At 36.7% G+C, this 15,608-nt stretch overlaps 1 protein-coding gene across 1 annotated transcript in view; it reads left to right on the forward strand.

Annotated features, from left to right (window-relative positions):
• The window catches only part of Ush2a (usherin), a 606,255-nt gene that overhangs the window by 486,726 nt on the left and 103,921 nt on the right, over nucleotides 1-15,608 (forward strand). The window contains exons 55-57 of the mRNA XM_090341196.1: nucleotides 5,114-5,221; nucleotides 12,822-13,005; nucleotides 14,609-14,766. Coding sequence (XP_090197322.1) covers nucleotides 5,114-5,221; nucleotides 12,822-13,005; nucleotides 14,609-14,766 — 450 coding nt within the window. The remainder of the gene's footprint in view (nucleotides 1-5,113; nucleotides 5,222-12,821; nucleotides 13,006-14,608; nucleotides 14,767-15,608) is intronic.

Consider the following 15,608-nt stretch of genomic DNA (forward strand, 5'->3'; position numbering starts at 1 on the left):
CTCTAACAGCTCTGTTCTATTACTACTGTATTAGAAAGTGACTTGCAATTGTATTCAAAGCAAAAATATTGAAATGTATATTACCCTTGGATTTTTCTGTGTGTGTTACTAAAGATTTCCTTGGGCTTTCAAGCACCTGTGTTATCAATTATATTATCCAGGTAGGCAGTTTGATCCAACTATTTTGGGTCAACTTTTTTTACTCCAGCTGCTCGTTTCAGTCCAGGTCTTGTCCCTTCCTTATCTCTGTGATCATACACAGTTATTCCCAAGCTCTCTGTAGTCTCTTTTATTAAAAAAAATGACTATATGCATCATGCAGTAGTGTGGGCATTCGTGGAATGTGCTCCTTTCTGTGGAACAAAGCTGGCTAGTATTAGGCACTCGATAAACTTAGCTAGAGGTAACTTATGTGACTTTATAACTAACACTTTTGAAAATAAATGTAGCTCTCATAAAGTACATTTAGTATGTAGACTACAATGAAAAGAGAGGTAAAAAAATAGAGTAACCACCAAAAGCAACCTTGAGTTTTATTTGCTCTTTGTTCTTTATAGTTTTTGTATTTCCTTCATGTTTGAACTAAATCTTTCAAAATATTTCTTTCATTGGAAATGCAGTACAACCACATTTACAGGATATAGCCAAATATACTGTATAATTAAGTACAGCTCTAAAATTGCAGTATACTATTAAAAGATGTCAATTAAAATGCTATTTAGTCCAAGTGCCTGTGTCTTGCGCCTGTAATCCTGGCTACTCCAAGTTGAGGTCTGATGATCATGGTTGATAGCCAGCTTGGCAGAAAAAGCACAGCTAGCTAATTGTCTCCAATTGACCATCAAAAACTAGAAGAGGAGGTATGGCTCAAGTGGTAGAAAGCCAGCCCTCAAAATTGCTAAGGAAGACTGTGATGGCTCAAGCCCATACTGACACACACACACACACACACACACACACACACACACACATACATATATATGTATGTGTATGAATAACTGGACACTATGGTACATCAGCTTGATTTTAATTTTGAGGAACCTTCATTATATGCTTCATAATTCAACATTGTGTGGGTGGTTTGTTTTTCTCCACATCCTCATCAGTATTTATTTAGAGAAACTGTTTTGTTTTGTTTTGTTTTGTCATGGGGCTTGAACTCTGTTCCCTGAGCTCTTCAACTCAAGGCTAGTGCTCTGTCCCTTGAGCCACAGTGCCACTTCTGTTTTTCTGATGGTTAACTGGAGATAAGAGTCTCAGGACTTTTGCACCTGAACTGGATTTGAACTGTGATCCTCAGATCTCAGCCTTCTGAATAGCTAGGATTACAGGTGTGAGCCACGAGCACCTGGATATTTAGAGAAACTTTTCATAATAGCCACTCTAATGTGAGATGCTGTCTTGTAGTTTTGATTTGCATTTCCTTGATAACTATCAACATAATATTTTTATATTGTTTCAGCATTTTTCATATTTCTCCTTTTCTTCTTTCTTTCCTCTTCTTCCTTCTCTTCCTCCATCACCTCTTCACCTCCTCCTGCCCCTCTTTTTTTCTTTGATTTTATGTGTATGTATGTGTGAGAGAGAAACAGATAGAGACAGAGACAGAGAGAGACAGAGAGAGTCAGAGAGAGAAACAGAGGCAGAGAGAGAGAGAGAGAGAGAGAGAGAGAGAGAGAGAGAGAGAGAGAGAGAGAGCGCTTCACTAAGATCTCCAAACTTACAATGCTCCTGACTCGACCCCCTAAACACTGAAATACAATTCTTTAGAAACGTATTTGTTTGGACCATTTGTTCAGCTCTTTCAATTAGATTACTTATTTTTGTTGTTAACCATTTTCAGATTTTTATATATTCTGGAGATTAGTCTACTGTTAGATGAATCTTTCCATTCTGTAGGCAGTCTCTTCACTTTGTTGATCGTTTCCCGTGGCTTTAAGTTTGCTACATTACTGTCTATATGCTTTCGTTTCATTTTCTCAGTCTTGCTTTGATATCCCTCCCCACCCCCCAAAGAAAAATTCCCTATCCCAATGCTTTCTTCATTTCAGTTTTGAGTCATATCAGTCTGTGGTCCATGTTAAGTTGATTTTTCATAGAAAGAGAGAAAATAATCAGATTTTGATCTTCCCCCTATTAATACCCACTTTCTACCATTTCTTAAAGACTATGGCATGCCTAGAACTAAGCCATATGGAAGAGAAATCATTGTTCTTGTCAAAATACTCCAGAAAACAGTTTTGAGGGTTAACTGCCTAGTAATATCTTCACTTTTTCCCACTATAATTGCATCAGGCATACAGACAAGAATTAGGAAATATTTATTGTTGACAGATTTCATTATTACTATTATTGAGCATTGTCTGTTATTATTACACATCATAAGGAATCTCCAAAGCGGGGTGCCAGTGGCTCACGCCTATAATCCTAGCTACTCAGGAGGCTGAGATCTGAAGCTCCAGGTTCAAAGCCAAGTAGGAATACTTCTGAGACTCTTACCTCCCAATAACCACCAGAAAACCAGAAGTAGAGCTGTGACTCAAAATGATAGACTGATAGCCTTGAGTGAAAAAAGCTCAAGGATTGTGCCCAGGCCCTAAATTAGAGCCCCACAACTGACAAAAATGCAAAAGACAAAAGAACCTCCAGTTCAGTGGGGATCGACATTGTCAGGTCATACTAGTGATGGTTTCACACTGGTAAAAACATCTGGGCCTCATCAGCCTCATATCCCTGCCATCCTTCTAAAATATTTATTGGTTTGTTCTTTTGCAAGTAACATGTAACTAATATTACGCCAGTAACATACACTCTGAAGGAGGAAAAAATTAGGAAAGAGAAACATTCAAAGGTATCTTCTCTACACTCAGAGGTAAACAGAGGAAGCCAGAATTCTTCAGATAGGATAGTATCACATAGGTCCAGACCTCCTTTTCCATCCATTGGAATAAAAAGAGGTTGTTGTCAAGCTATATCAGCTTGCCACTGCAACCTCCAACTTTCATCCTTGGAAATTGCCTTCCCTTCCTTTTGGAGCTCTATATTTTATCATCTTAGCATTTTCCTATAAGCTTTTATCAAACATTTATGGCTTGGGTATGGCTTAGATCTTTAGTCCTATTCCTCCTCTATAAATCAGGTAAATATCAAAATTATGTAAATCCTCCATAGCAACCAAATGGAAGATTATAATCAAATAAGTACCAGGCATCTTATCACTAAATTGATAAGGAAACACAAAGGGCCTTGAAACCAAAAGCTGGAGCAGCTCTAGCTGCTAGAATATTATTGCTTTGGGGGAGGAGCCAGGCACCAGCTCCCATTCCAAGCAAATTGGATCATTTTTTTTTTTTTTGCTCGCTTAACAAGTACCTGCTTTATGCTCGTAACCCTACCCAAAGGACAGTGGTGGGAAAAACGAAGTCCTGAGTCTCTGGAAGATTACAACATGGAAGAAAAGACAATAAATAAAAAGGCACATATTAAAACAGAAAATATGGAAAATTAGGAAAGAAGAAAATCATTGAAAGAGATTTTTAAGGCTAGATATATTGTTAGATAAGGTTCAAAATATTCAAAAATGTAACATTAAAACAAATGTCAGAAGTGACACTGTGGCTTAAAGTGGTAGAGCCTTAAACAAAAAGAGCTCAGAAACAGCACCTAGATTCTGAGTTCAAACCCCATGAATGAAGGAAAAAAAGTAAACAAGTGTCATGTGAACATGTTGAAAAGAAGAATCCTCCTACCAAAAAACCAAATATTTGACCATGTTGTTAGAAGTTTATTTTTAAAATTCACATACAAATTATTATGTCAGTGCTGTAATTTCACCTAGTAGTTTGACAGCTCAGCTAAAATCTATCTCTTAAAAACATTCAAGAAACTGAACTTTCCCAAGAAGGAAAAGAATATCTTGTAAGTGCCAATACACTCCTTGTTGAATGCTGCTGAGTCTTAATGTTGTCTCTACTAATATAAAATACTACTCTGGTTATTTCATTTCATCTTCTCATATAAGCTACATGCTATAGTGATTCCCCATTTTACAGATCAGTAGACCAAGGCAAAGAGGTAACTCGTCCAAGGTCGCCAGTCACAGAGTGGTGAAATATAGCATCTACAATTTCTGTCGTAAACGGATTAAGTCATTCTTTTTTCCCTGAGATGTTATTAAGCAATTCCCATGCCACATCATATCACATTCTAAATAAAACAAGAAGTAAATCAGCTCTATTCTGATTAGCTTAGTTATCCTTAATCTATGGGTAAAGACAAATCCATCAAATGAAGAAAATTTAAAAAAAAAACGAGGAGATGATACAAAATGAACACAAATAGTAAGAAAGTTCAAAGTTTAAAAAGCCCATGGGTGGGTATTCAGATGAACTGAAATTTGACATGGGGATAGAAAATGGCAAATCTAACTTTTTGATATATAGATATAGATAGATAGATAGATAGATAGATAGATAGATAGATAGATAGATAGATAGATAGATATTACTCACACTCAAATACAGAACAGTTTCAGAACCTGGGGTTGTTATTTTGGGGAGGAGAAAACTCAAGGGGGATTTTGTAACTGACAACAAATACTTGAAGAATTGTCATATAGAAAAGAAACTAGATTTGTTCTTTACATCCCTGTGGGCAGAAGTGATAGAAAGATTTTTTTTTACTACAATACAAGGAAGGACTTTTAAACAAAATAAGGAAACCCCAGGAGCTCTTTAAAGATGGGAGGTGGAATGCTTCAAATCAAATCCTCAGAGACATCCTGTAGAGAGAAATCAGAAGAAGGATGGATGGATTGTAGAGATGTTAAGGTCTCTTCTTTGGCTGAAAATCCTTTTTTTTTTTAACCAGAAATCAATGAAATTTCCATCAATATTTAACTACTGCCTAAAATTCATATCTTCACAAAAAGGGTTTTAGGGGCCAAAGAGTGTAGATAGAGTGTGTGCTTGGTATGAGCCCCCCAAATGTTTCAGAGGGATCTTAACTCCTTTTAAATATCGTATCTTCAACTCCGAATGCTACTTCTGGTGCTTAATTGGCCATAAATAATGCTCTTAAGATGTACTTTTCTGTTCTTATTTGCTCTTTCTAGGTCTCCAGCCATACACCAACTACAGCTTCACACTTACAGCGTGTACATCTGCTGGCTGTGCTTCCAGTGAGCCTTTTCTAGGTCAGACACTGCAGGCAGCCCCTGAAGGTAACGGAAAAATAGCCATGATATGAGGAAAGAATTTTCATGTGTCCTTTTAAGGTGAACTGTACAAACTCTGAGATAATAAATAAGGAAGGAGGAAGAAACTTGACAGAGGTAAAACAAACAATGCTCTAGGTTTTCATTCTTTTTTGTGTGGAGGGGGGCGGTCATGGGACTTGAACTGGCTTGGGCATTGTCCCTGAGCTCTTCAGCTCAAGGCTACCACCCTCCCCTTGAGCCAAGCCCTACTTCCCATTTTCTTGAGGTTAATTGCAGATAAAAGTCTTATGTCCTTTTGTGCCCAGCTGGCTTTGAACCTTTATCCTCAGATCTCTACCTCCTGAGTAGCTAGGGTTACAGGCATGAGCCACCATGCCCAGCTCTAGGTTTTCATTCTTTAGTCTTCTTTCAGCTGTATGTAGTCCCTTCAAGGTAAGTTGCTTTTGATTCTTTAGGTCTTTTAGCTTTGCTTTTGTATGGAAAAGGTTATTACATATTCGGACATACAGATCCTCAGAGCTATAACTGAATCAGTATTTCTTCCCCCCCCCCAATATACATGACACCATGCTCCCTACCAAAATTGACTAGGATATATGTCACCATCAAGAACTAACTTGTAATTGGGTCTGAGGACGTGGTTCACAAGGTAACGTACTTGCCTAGCAAATGAAAGATTCTGAGTTTAAGAAACTCAGTAATGAAAAGAAATAAGTAAAAAAGATTACAGCCAAATAAGAATGCTAGTGGCAAATGATGGTGTTTATGTACATCCGGACCTGCATATACTTTCATTATGTTTATAGTCTAGGCCTAATTTTCACATGCGAGAGACTGACTCACTTGACTCTCCGAATCTGACTCATTTCACTCACCATCATTTCCTTTTGAAGTCTATCTCTTTCCTTGAAAATGATAAAAAAAAATACTAGGTTTTTTTCTGATAGAAATATGGTATACAGAGTGGTAAGTTTTTCTGCTTAAACAGGTTAATAACATGAATGCCAGGAAGCTGAAATCTATCTGATAGCAAGTAGGACTCAAAGTGGAGAAGACAGGTGAATGAAGAAAGGAATGATGATGCAAATGCAGTGCTAAGACTCGATGTCCATGTGAAAATGAAACTAGGAAATTGGGATGGGGATGGATGGGGCTGAGCTAGATGGAGGGGAAGAATGGTAGAAATGGTAACTGATCAAGATGCATTGTACACACGAGCATGGTAAATTGAAACTCTTTGTACTACTCTTTTTAAAAGTTAAAATTTTTTAAAAGAGAAAATGAGCAAATTTGACAGGAAAATCTGATGAAGGAGAGTTTATAAACTGCCAGAGATCTCAAGGAAGCTTGGATGAACCGAATGAATGGTGGTATGTATCCAAAGGACAAGCAATTTGACAAATAAACAATGGTTAAATTGTTCAGTCAGACATAATCTAAGGGGATGGAAAGTGGGCAAATTAGCCATGTTTATTAAATTTAAATATTTAATTCTTCATGTAGCAGAATTCATTTCCATTATATAGGCTAGGAGCTATACTGCATTCATAAGGGGACATATGCCTGGATGTTGATTGAACTGACATTTTTTAACTCTTTATCTATGTATTTGCTCAATGGCATGATATTGGAATGTTTAAGGCAACTTAAACAACCATGAGGTTGGTAATTACTAAATGAATTCTAGTGTTGTGAAAGTCTATGCTTTAGCTTTAAAGAATGAGATGAACCATTCCTATAAAGAGAAAATTGGCAAACTATATTAATATAGTTTATGTATAAAGACACATACAGAAAGCAACATTCATTTCTCATACTAAATTTAAATTCATTTCTCATACTAAGTATATAGAAAAATACATTTCGAAAATACACTCAACTGATAATGTACGGGTTGGTGACATCATTTATTTTGGGGGAAAGAAAAATTATTCACAGTGGCTTGTATTATGGGTCGACTGTTTATCTGTTCATTTTTTATTATCTGTCTTTTCATGCAGAGAAATTGAGGCACTAGTAAGATTCTCACATAACAATACAATATTCATTATTGTAGTAGCTTTCTGAACTACAACTACTTGTCCACTGCTCTTCTAATGAGAAGGATTGAGGTACCTCAGAATATTAGACCTGAACTTCCTACCAGTAAATGGGAAATAAAATGGAAAATTCCACATATGGGGCATATGGCTCCTCACCAGGAATTCACTAATGATGTTTTCTATATAAAGAATGTTTCATGTCAAAAAGCTTAGTGTTCCTTTGAAAGGGAGAAACCAGCAGTGGATTTTTTGGAAAGGTAAACTATCAAATGGATACTTAGATGATAATGGATAATTTCTAAAGGCTCTATCAACTAGTTTTGGCTGAAACTCAAGCCTGGTTAAAAAAAAAATAACAGGCCTCTTATTCCAATGTAATCTCCAAGTTCATGTATTTAAATTCTTTTTAAAATACTATTCTGTTGTTGAATAAAAACTCTGTACAATTAATTAAAGAAAATAAAACTCTCTTTCTCTTTACATATATATATTAAAGAATAACTATAATTTTTAAATAGGCATCTATTTTCCTATTTCTCCTTATGAATTTTTTTTGTCAGTTGGTCATGGGTCTTGAACTTGGCCTGGGCACTGTCCCTGAGCTCTTCAGCTCAAGGCTATCGCCCTACCCTTGGGCCTGGGCACTGTCCCTGAGCTCTTCAGCTCAAGACTACTGACCTATCCTTGAGCCAAGCCCCACTTCTCATTTTCCAGAGGTTAACTGGAGATAAGACTCTCAGATCTTTTTGTGCCTGGGCTGGCTTTGAACCTTGATTCTCAGATTTCAGCCTCCTGAGTAGCTAGGATTACAGGTATGAGCCTACTGTGCCTGGCTTCTCCTTACAAAAATATTTGAAATGGTTCAGATTTTATGACTTTAAAATTATGGTTTTCAATAAGGTCAGGGAGTATACTGTGAGAAATTTTTTCCTTGATTTTTGGACATTATACACCATTTATTTGACATAAATAACTCTGCAGAGATATTATAACTCAAATGGCTTTTTCTCTGAAGAGGAAACATGAATGTAGATCCATTGTCAGACTTTTAAGTGCCATTTTTGTACAACCTGTATAGGAAATAAATGCAGAATGAATGCTTAACTCCAGAGTTGGAAGGGGACAAATCATTTGTTGTTTCACTGCAAAGCACAAACAAAAATATCCTTCTAAATCACTAACCTGTTGTTACAACAATGCCAATTTTTGAGTAAATCATAATTTGCAGTTCTAGGAAATGGGAGTCTGAAGTGCATATGGAGAAAATTAAAAAGAAGCATGTGTTTCTATCTGCCCTGAGCCTTTCTCCATTTTCAGCCTAAAAAATAAATAATACACATTATGACCTCATGATAAGTTGAATATAGTTCTGTGTAATTTTATCCCCACAGAAATCTATGTGCCTTTAGTCTAAAACAGTTGAGAGAATTTTAGTTGCATTATTATTCTCTTTTATTGGAACAACTACCCTTCTAGGGAGATGTAAGATCTAAGTCATTTTAGAGCAAATCAGGTAAAATTTCAGATATTTTTTTTTTACTCCAGCTTCAATAAAAGGGAAAAAGAAAGGCAAAAATAGCTAGTCTGCTCACATTCCAGAATGTTCTAGATTCCTCCTCCTCTTGCCATTGTTTAACCATTGGTTCTCCGTGAACATTTATTGGATTCTGGAGTGTTTTTCAGTTCCTGAGTAGTAGAGTCATCTCCTAATGAACGCTCAGAACTAACAAAGGATAAAGCTACCATTAAGACAACACTCATAGGCTCTAGTTTTGTGTGTGTGGGGGGGGGTTAATATCTGGGTCTTCAGTTCTATTCCATTGGTCTTCAGGCCTGTTCTTGTGCCAGAAATAAGCTGTTTTGGTCACTATAGCTCTGTAATAGAGTCTAAAGTTTGGTAAAAATTCCTCCTGCACTGTTCTTTCTGCTGAGAATTGTTTTTGCTACACGTGGACTTTTTTTATTCCATATGAAATTTTGGATTGCCTCTTCCATTTCTTTAAAGAATGACATTGGGATACTGATGGGTATTGCATCGAATTTGTAGATAGCCCTTGGCAAGATTGCCATTTTCATGATGTTAATTCTTCCAATCTGGGAGCATGGGAGGTTTTTCCATTTCCTCAGCTCTGCATTAATTTTCTTTTTCAAGGTTTGAATGTTTTCATCAAAAAGGTACTTAGTTAAGTTAATTCCTAGGTACTTTATTTTATTTTCTTTGAGGCTATTGCAAAAGGAGCTGATTTCCTGATTGTTGCCTCGTTCCTCTCATTGTTAGCATATAAGAAGGCACCTAATTTTTGCCAAAGTTTTGAATCAGCTCAAGCAGCTTGAGAGTGTGGAGTCTATAGGGTTCTTTAAATACAGAATCATTCCTCTTTCGATATTTGGATCCTTTTTATGCTTGCTCCTTGCCTTATTGCTCTGGCTAGGAATTTTAGTACTATGTTAAAGAGGAGTGGAGAGAGTGGGCATCCTTGTCTCATTCCTGATTTTAGAGGAAATGGCTTTAGCTTTTTTCCAATAAGTATAATACTAGCTGTGGGTTTGTCATACACAGCCTTTATTATACTGAGGAATATTCCATGGATTCCTAGTTTCTCCAGAGCTTTTAGCATAAAGGGGTGTTGGATCTCGTCAAATGCCTTTTCTGCATCTATTGAGACAATAATGTGATTCTCGTCCTTGCTCCTGTTGATGTGTTGAATTATATTAATTGATTTGTGTATGTTGAACCATCTTTGCATCCCTGTAATAAATCCTATTTGATCATAGTGTATGATTTTTTTGAGGAGTTGCTAAAGATAGTTGGCCAGTATTTTTTGAGAAGTTTTGCATCAATATTCATTGAAGAAATGGATCTATAGTTCACTTTCTTTGATGAATCTCTGTCTGGTTTGGAGAGAGAGTTATAGTGGCTTCATAGAATGAGTTTGGCAAAGAGCCTTCATTTTCAATTTCATTGAAGAGCTTGAGGAATATTGGTGTGAGCTCTGCTTTGAAGACCTTATAGAATTCAGCTGTGAATCCATGTGGCCCTGGGCTTTTCTTGGATGGAAGGTCTCTTATTGCCATTTCTATTTCAGTGCTTGAAATAGGTCTGTTTAGTTGGATTAAGTCTTCTTGGTTCAGTGTGGGTATGTTAATATTGGATAGAAATTCATCATTTCTTCTAGATTCTCAAATTTGTTGGCATAAAGGTTTGAAAAGTATTCCATTGATCATGCTCTGGATCTTGGTAATTTCTGTCATGATATTAACATTGTCATTCGTGATTTTGTTTATTTGGGTATGCTCCCTTCTTTTTTTGGTAAGATTTGCTGAGTCTGTCAATTTTGTTAATTTTTTCAAAGAACTAACTCCTTGTTTTGTTTATTCTTTCTATAGTTCTTTTGGACTCCAATTCATTTAATTCTGCTTTGATTTTAATAATTTGCTTCCTTCTACTGGGATTAGGATTGGTTTGTTGCTCTTTTTCCAAGAGCTTAAGGTGCGACATTAAATTGTTGGTTTGCAATTTTTTCCAATTTGTTAATGTAAGCACTCAGAACTAAAAATTTTCCTCTCAGTACTGCCTTTGCTGTGTCCTAAAGGAGATGGTATTTTGTATGTTGCTTTTTGTTAATTTTCATAAACTGTTGAAATTCTGTTCTGATCTCCTTGATTGGTGGTTCAACAATGTGTTGTTCAATCTCCATGAGTTACAGAGTGGAGATTGGTGTTCAGTTCCAATTTGATGCCCTTGTAGTCTGAGAATGCAGTGAATAATTTCAGTGTTTCTGAATCTGCACAGGTTTGTTTTATGCCCTAAAAATGGGTCTATTTTGGATAATGTTCCATGAGCTGCTGAAAGAAACATATATTGTGATGTTGATGTTGCTGGGTGGAATAATCTGCAGATGTCTGTTAGATCTGGTTGGTCTATACAGTTGTTCAGTTCTGAGGGTTCTCTGTTGAGGTTTTGCTTGGTTGATCTGTCCATGGGTGAGAGTGGTGTGTTAAAGTCACCAACAATCACTGTGTTTTGATCTATGTATGTTTTCAGTGAAAGTAAAGTTTGCTTGATGTAGTTCGGTGCTCCAGAATTTGGTGTGTATATATTTAGGATGGTTATGTCTTCCTGGAGGAACGATCCCTTTATTAGTATGTAGTAATCTTCTTTGTCTTTTCTAATTTGAGTTTGAAGTCTATTTTAACTGATATGAGGATGGCAACTCCAGCCTGTTAATGGGGACCTTAGCTTGATAAACATTTTTCCACCCTCTCACTTTCAAAAAATGTTTGTTTTTTGGGGGGCAAGGTGTGTCTCTTGAAGACAGCAGAACGATGGATCTTTCTACACAAATGGAATTGAAAAACATGATTAATGAAAAGTTTGAAAACATACAGAAAAATATATGTGAGGAAGCCATATCTAAATGAGATGAAATCATAAAGAAGGTGATACACAAACGTGCTGAAGCCATAAAGAAGGCCATAATAAAGGATTTACGTGAACGTGAGGAAGCTAGACGAAGAAAAATGGACGAATTCATAGTATCCACAAACAAAAAGCTGACCAAACTCCAACAAATGTCCAATGAGAGCAAAGCTCTTGAACTATCCACTCAAATGGAAATCAAGGAGTTAAAGAAGTCCATACATGATGGAAAACAAGAGATGCAAGGCATCAAAAATGAGCAACAGGAAGAAGGGAGATGAAGAATAAAGTTGAAAGTATTGATAGCAGGTTAAACAGTGCAGAAGAGGAATCTCTGGGTTTGAAGATAATCTAGTTGTTATAGAGAAAGAACAAAAAATGAGTCAAACCAAATCTAGGAAATATTAAAGAACTCTTCAGGAGGTCCAAAATATAATTAGGATGCCTAATTAAAGGCTAACTGGTATTGAGAAGGGCCTGGAGAAAGAGGTCAATGTTATTGGAAATATACTTCAGGGAATCATCTCAGAGAACTTCCCAAATATCCAGAAGGGCAGATCCATCCAGCTACAAGAAGCTTTTAGAACCCCAAACAGACCTGACCAGAAAAGGATATCCATCCCACCACCACATTATAATCCTTACAGGATCAATAGAGACCAAAGAGAGGATCCTAAAAGCAGCCAAGGAGAGAACAATCACCTACGAAGGAAAGGCAATCAGAATAACCACATATTTCTCAGCAGAGACCATGCAAGCAAGAAGAGATGGGAAGGATATATGTCATGCCCTTACAACAAATAACTACCAAAATTTCTTCTTACGCCATCTTCACCAATGGAATCAAAGTTTAGAGTACGTGGAATGTCTCTCTGGCCCTGATGAAACCACACACAGAGTGGTGGCCGCAATGCAGAATTTCCCCACTATTGACCTATCATTCAAAAATGAAATAATAAGAAAAAATGTGCTTGTGCTCAATTATGTGTTTCATTTACAAAGCAAATAAAATATACTTTGTGGTTCATGGTGACTTTTTTTTAATCAACAGAAAAAGCACATTGCATTAAAAAAAAATGATGCCACTTGTGCTAAGGTATTTATTTTTGCCTTCCCATAAAACCCCATCTTGTTCTTCCAGGTGTGTGGGTGACACCTTGCCATGTTATAATCAATTCTACCGCAGCAGAACTATATTGGAGTCCTCCAGAAAAGCCCAATGGCATAATCTCTCAATACCGATTGATTCGCAATGGAAGTGTGATTTTCCTTGGAGGCAGGGAAGAACAGGTTTTTACTGACACAAACCTAGAGCCCAATAACAGGTAACTGAACAAAAAGCTGTACTGTGTTATTTGTCTTCTCCTTTGTTGCCCTTTTGTTAATCTTATATTGTTACTGTATCTGACTTTGTTACCTGGTATATTGTATAACATTTATTTGTTTGTTTGAAATAGGAAAGAGAAGGAGGGTAAACAAGATGCTTGGGAGGGGATGGTAGGAGGGAAAATGGGGACAAAAACATGAGAAGGGCTATCAATGTGTGAGAAGTAATGTACCTACTACCTGGAGAATGTAATTGTAACCCCTTTATACCTTACCTCAATAATAAAATATAAAATTTAAAAAAAGCTTTCTCAGTCATACAGCAAGATTTCTCAGTTTCTCAAGACTGAAAAAAATGATATCATGCTGACAGGTTATTGTATTATTATTTTATTCCCTTGCTCATTTGCCATCCCACAACAAATGGAAATGCTAACTGAATGGTTTTCAGGCTATAAGAAATGCCCTAAAATATAAATAATTGATCTTGTATTTGACATGAGAGCATGAGAATATTCTCTCTGTGTGTGTCTGCCAGCTTGGATGGTTTCCATGAGATTTTTTTTTTGCTCAAAGTTGGTCCCTTACATTTAAACCACAGGACTTTCCTGTCCAGGCTGTCTTTTACTGTGAGCCTCAGATTGCATCCTCTTGAGTAGCTAGGATTATAAGCACGAACCTACCAGTTCTTGGCAGAACATGAGAATTCTAAATGTACACAGGCTTACAGTATACAACTTTTATAATGATTAGATTATCACCTCAGACATGCATTTCTAAATCAGCAAGAAAAGATAAAAATTTGTGTTTATATCAACTACTTTTTTCTCCTTTTCTCTATATTTCTTTCTATTATTAGTAGTGTAGATAATAGCACTTTCAGAAAAAGAAAAAAAAAAACTGAAGCCCGGCACAGTGGTTCATTCCTATAATCCTAGCTATTCAGGAGACTGAGATCTGAGGATCGAGGTTCAAAGCCAGCTAAGGCATTAAAGACTGTGAGATTCTTATCCCCAATTGCTGTCTCAAGGGGTAAGGCAATAGCCTTGAGCTGAAGAGCTCAGGAGCAGTGCCCAGGCCCAGAGTCCAAGCTCCACAACTGCCAAAAAAGAAAAAAAATGATTGCGATGCATTTTCATTCATTTATCAGCAGACACTAAATATACTTTATATCAACAAATATTCCACTTCAAGGGATGGACCACAGTTAAATTTTGTTATAGAGAATAACAGATCAACCTAAAAAAATCTGTTCCTCTAACCATATTACCCTAAACTTCATCCCATTTGAAAACAGGGAAGATTGATTTGACTTTCCACAATCCACCAGAATACTCCAAGACATTTCTGACATCCTCTAGAAAACTCATATGAAATTTTTAGATTGAAAATTTAAACATGAAATTAGGACTGACAGAGATAGTGATGGTCTGGAAAGAATGCTGGAGTGCTGGGAAAACTATCAGGTATATGATGTAGTTTCAGAGTAGGGAACAAAGAATTTACTATTTGTCAACACATTTACAAGATAGAATGGACAGAGTAAACAGCAGCCATTGCTCAGTTCTCGTGGGCAGTTTAATTCCATCCTTGTTTCTTTAGGTACTCGTATAAGCTGGAAGCCACAAGTGGAGGTGGCAGCAACTCCAGTGATGAATACATTGTCCAAATGCCAGCCTGGACACCAGAAAAAATACCTCCTCCATATAATATCACAATAATTGGGTCTTATTCCATATTTGTTGCATGGACCTTACCAGGTGAGAGAAAAAAATCTGTCTCTGTCTCTGTCTCTATCTCTCTTGCTTGCTCTTGATCTCACTCTCTCTTGCTCTCTCCTCTCTCTCTCTCCCTCTCTCTTTTTCTTTCTCATCTTCTTCCCTCACTTTCTTCCTCTTCCTACTTTGTTCATTTAAAGGAACTTAATTGGAGATATTGTTTAAAATGAGAGTTTAGTAAGTCAGAAAGGCATCGTCATTCTCCTAGATAAACATGAGTAAAACAAGAACCCCAAATCACTCTCATGAATCTATAAATGCTTTCACACATAAATCACCTATGTGTGTGTTGATACATCTGTTGTCATCAAAACACTACCTTTTTGCAAATGTGACAGGTTACAAATGCCTGTACACTGAGAATTGTATGTCATATAGATTGAGAGTACCTTGGACAATGAGTTCTGCAGTCTTCCTTCGAGTGGATCATTGATGCAGTATTTTTTTCTTACGTATTAAGTGAATGAGGAAGACAAAATCTCATTTTTGCTGCATAACCTGGAGTGTCACGCTTGAGTAAAGTTCACATTGAAAGCTGATCCTTGGTAGGTACACCTGCAATCACAGTTGCTCATGTTACTGACAAAGCAGAAGAATCAGAAGTTAGGACTGTTTACGGTAGTAGAGTGTTACTAATTTTTTCAAAAGTTCTTTCAAACTTCTCAGCATGCTGTGATTCTTTTCTTGGCATTCAGCATTGTAGTTTTATGTTCAGTGCAGACATTTTCATTAAAAGTATCTTTGCTGAGCACTGGTGGCACATGCCTATAATTCTAGCTGCTCAGGGAGCTGAGATCTGAGAATTGCTGTTCAAAGTCTGTTAG

This window comes from Megascapheus bottae, chromosome 10, assembly GCF_031878675.1.
Source record: "Megascapheus bottae isolate mThoBot1 chromosome 10, mThoBot2.hap1, whole genome shotgun sequence".
Classification (NCBI taxonomy): domain Eukaryota; kingdom Metazoa; phylum Chordata; class Mammalia; order Rodentia; family Geomyidae; genus Megascapheus; species Megascapheus bottae.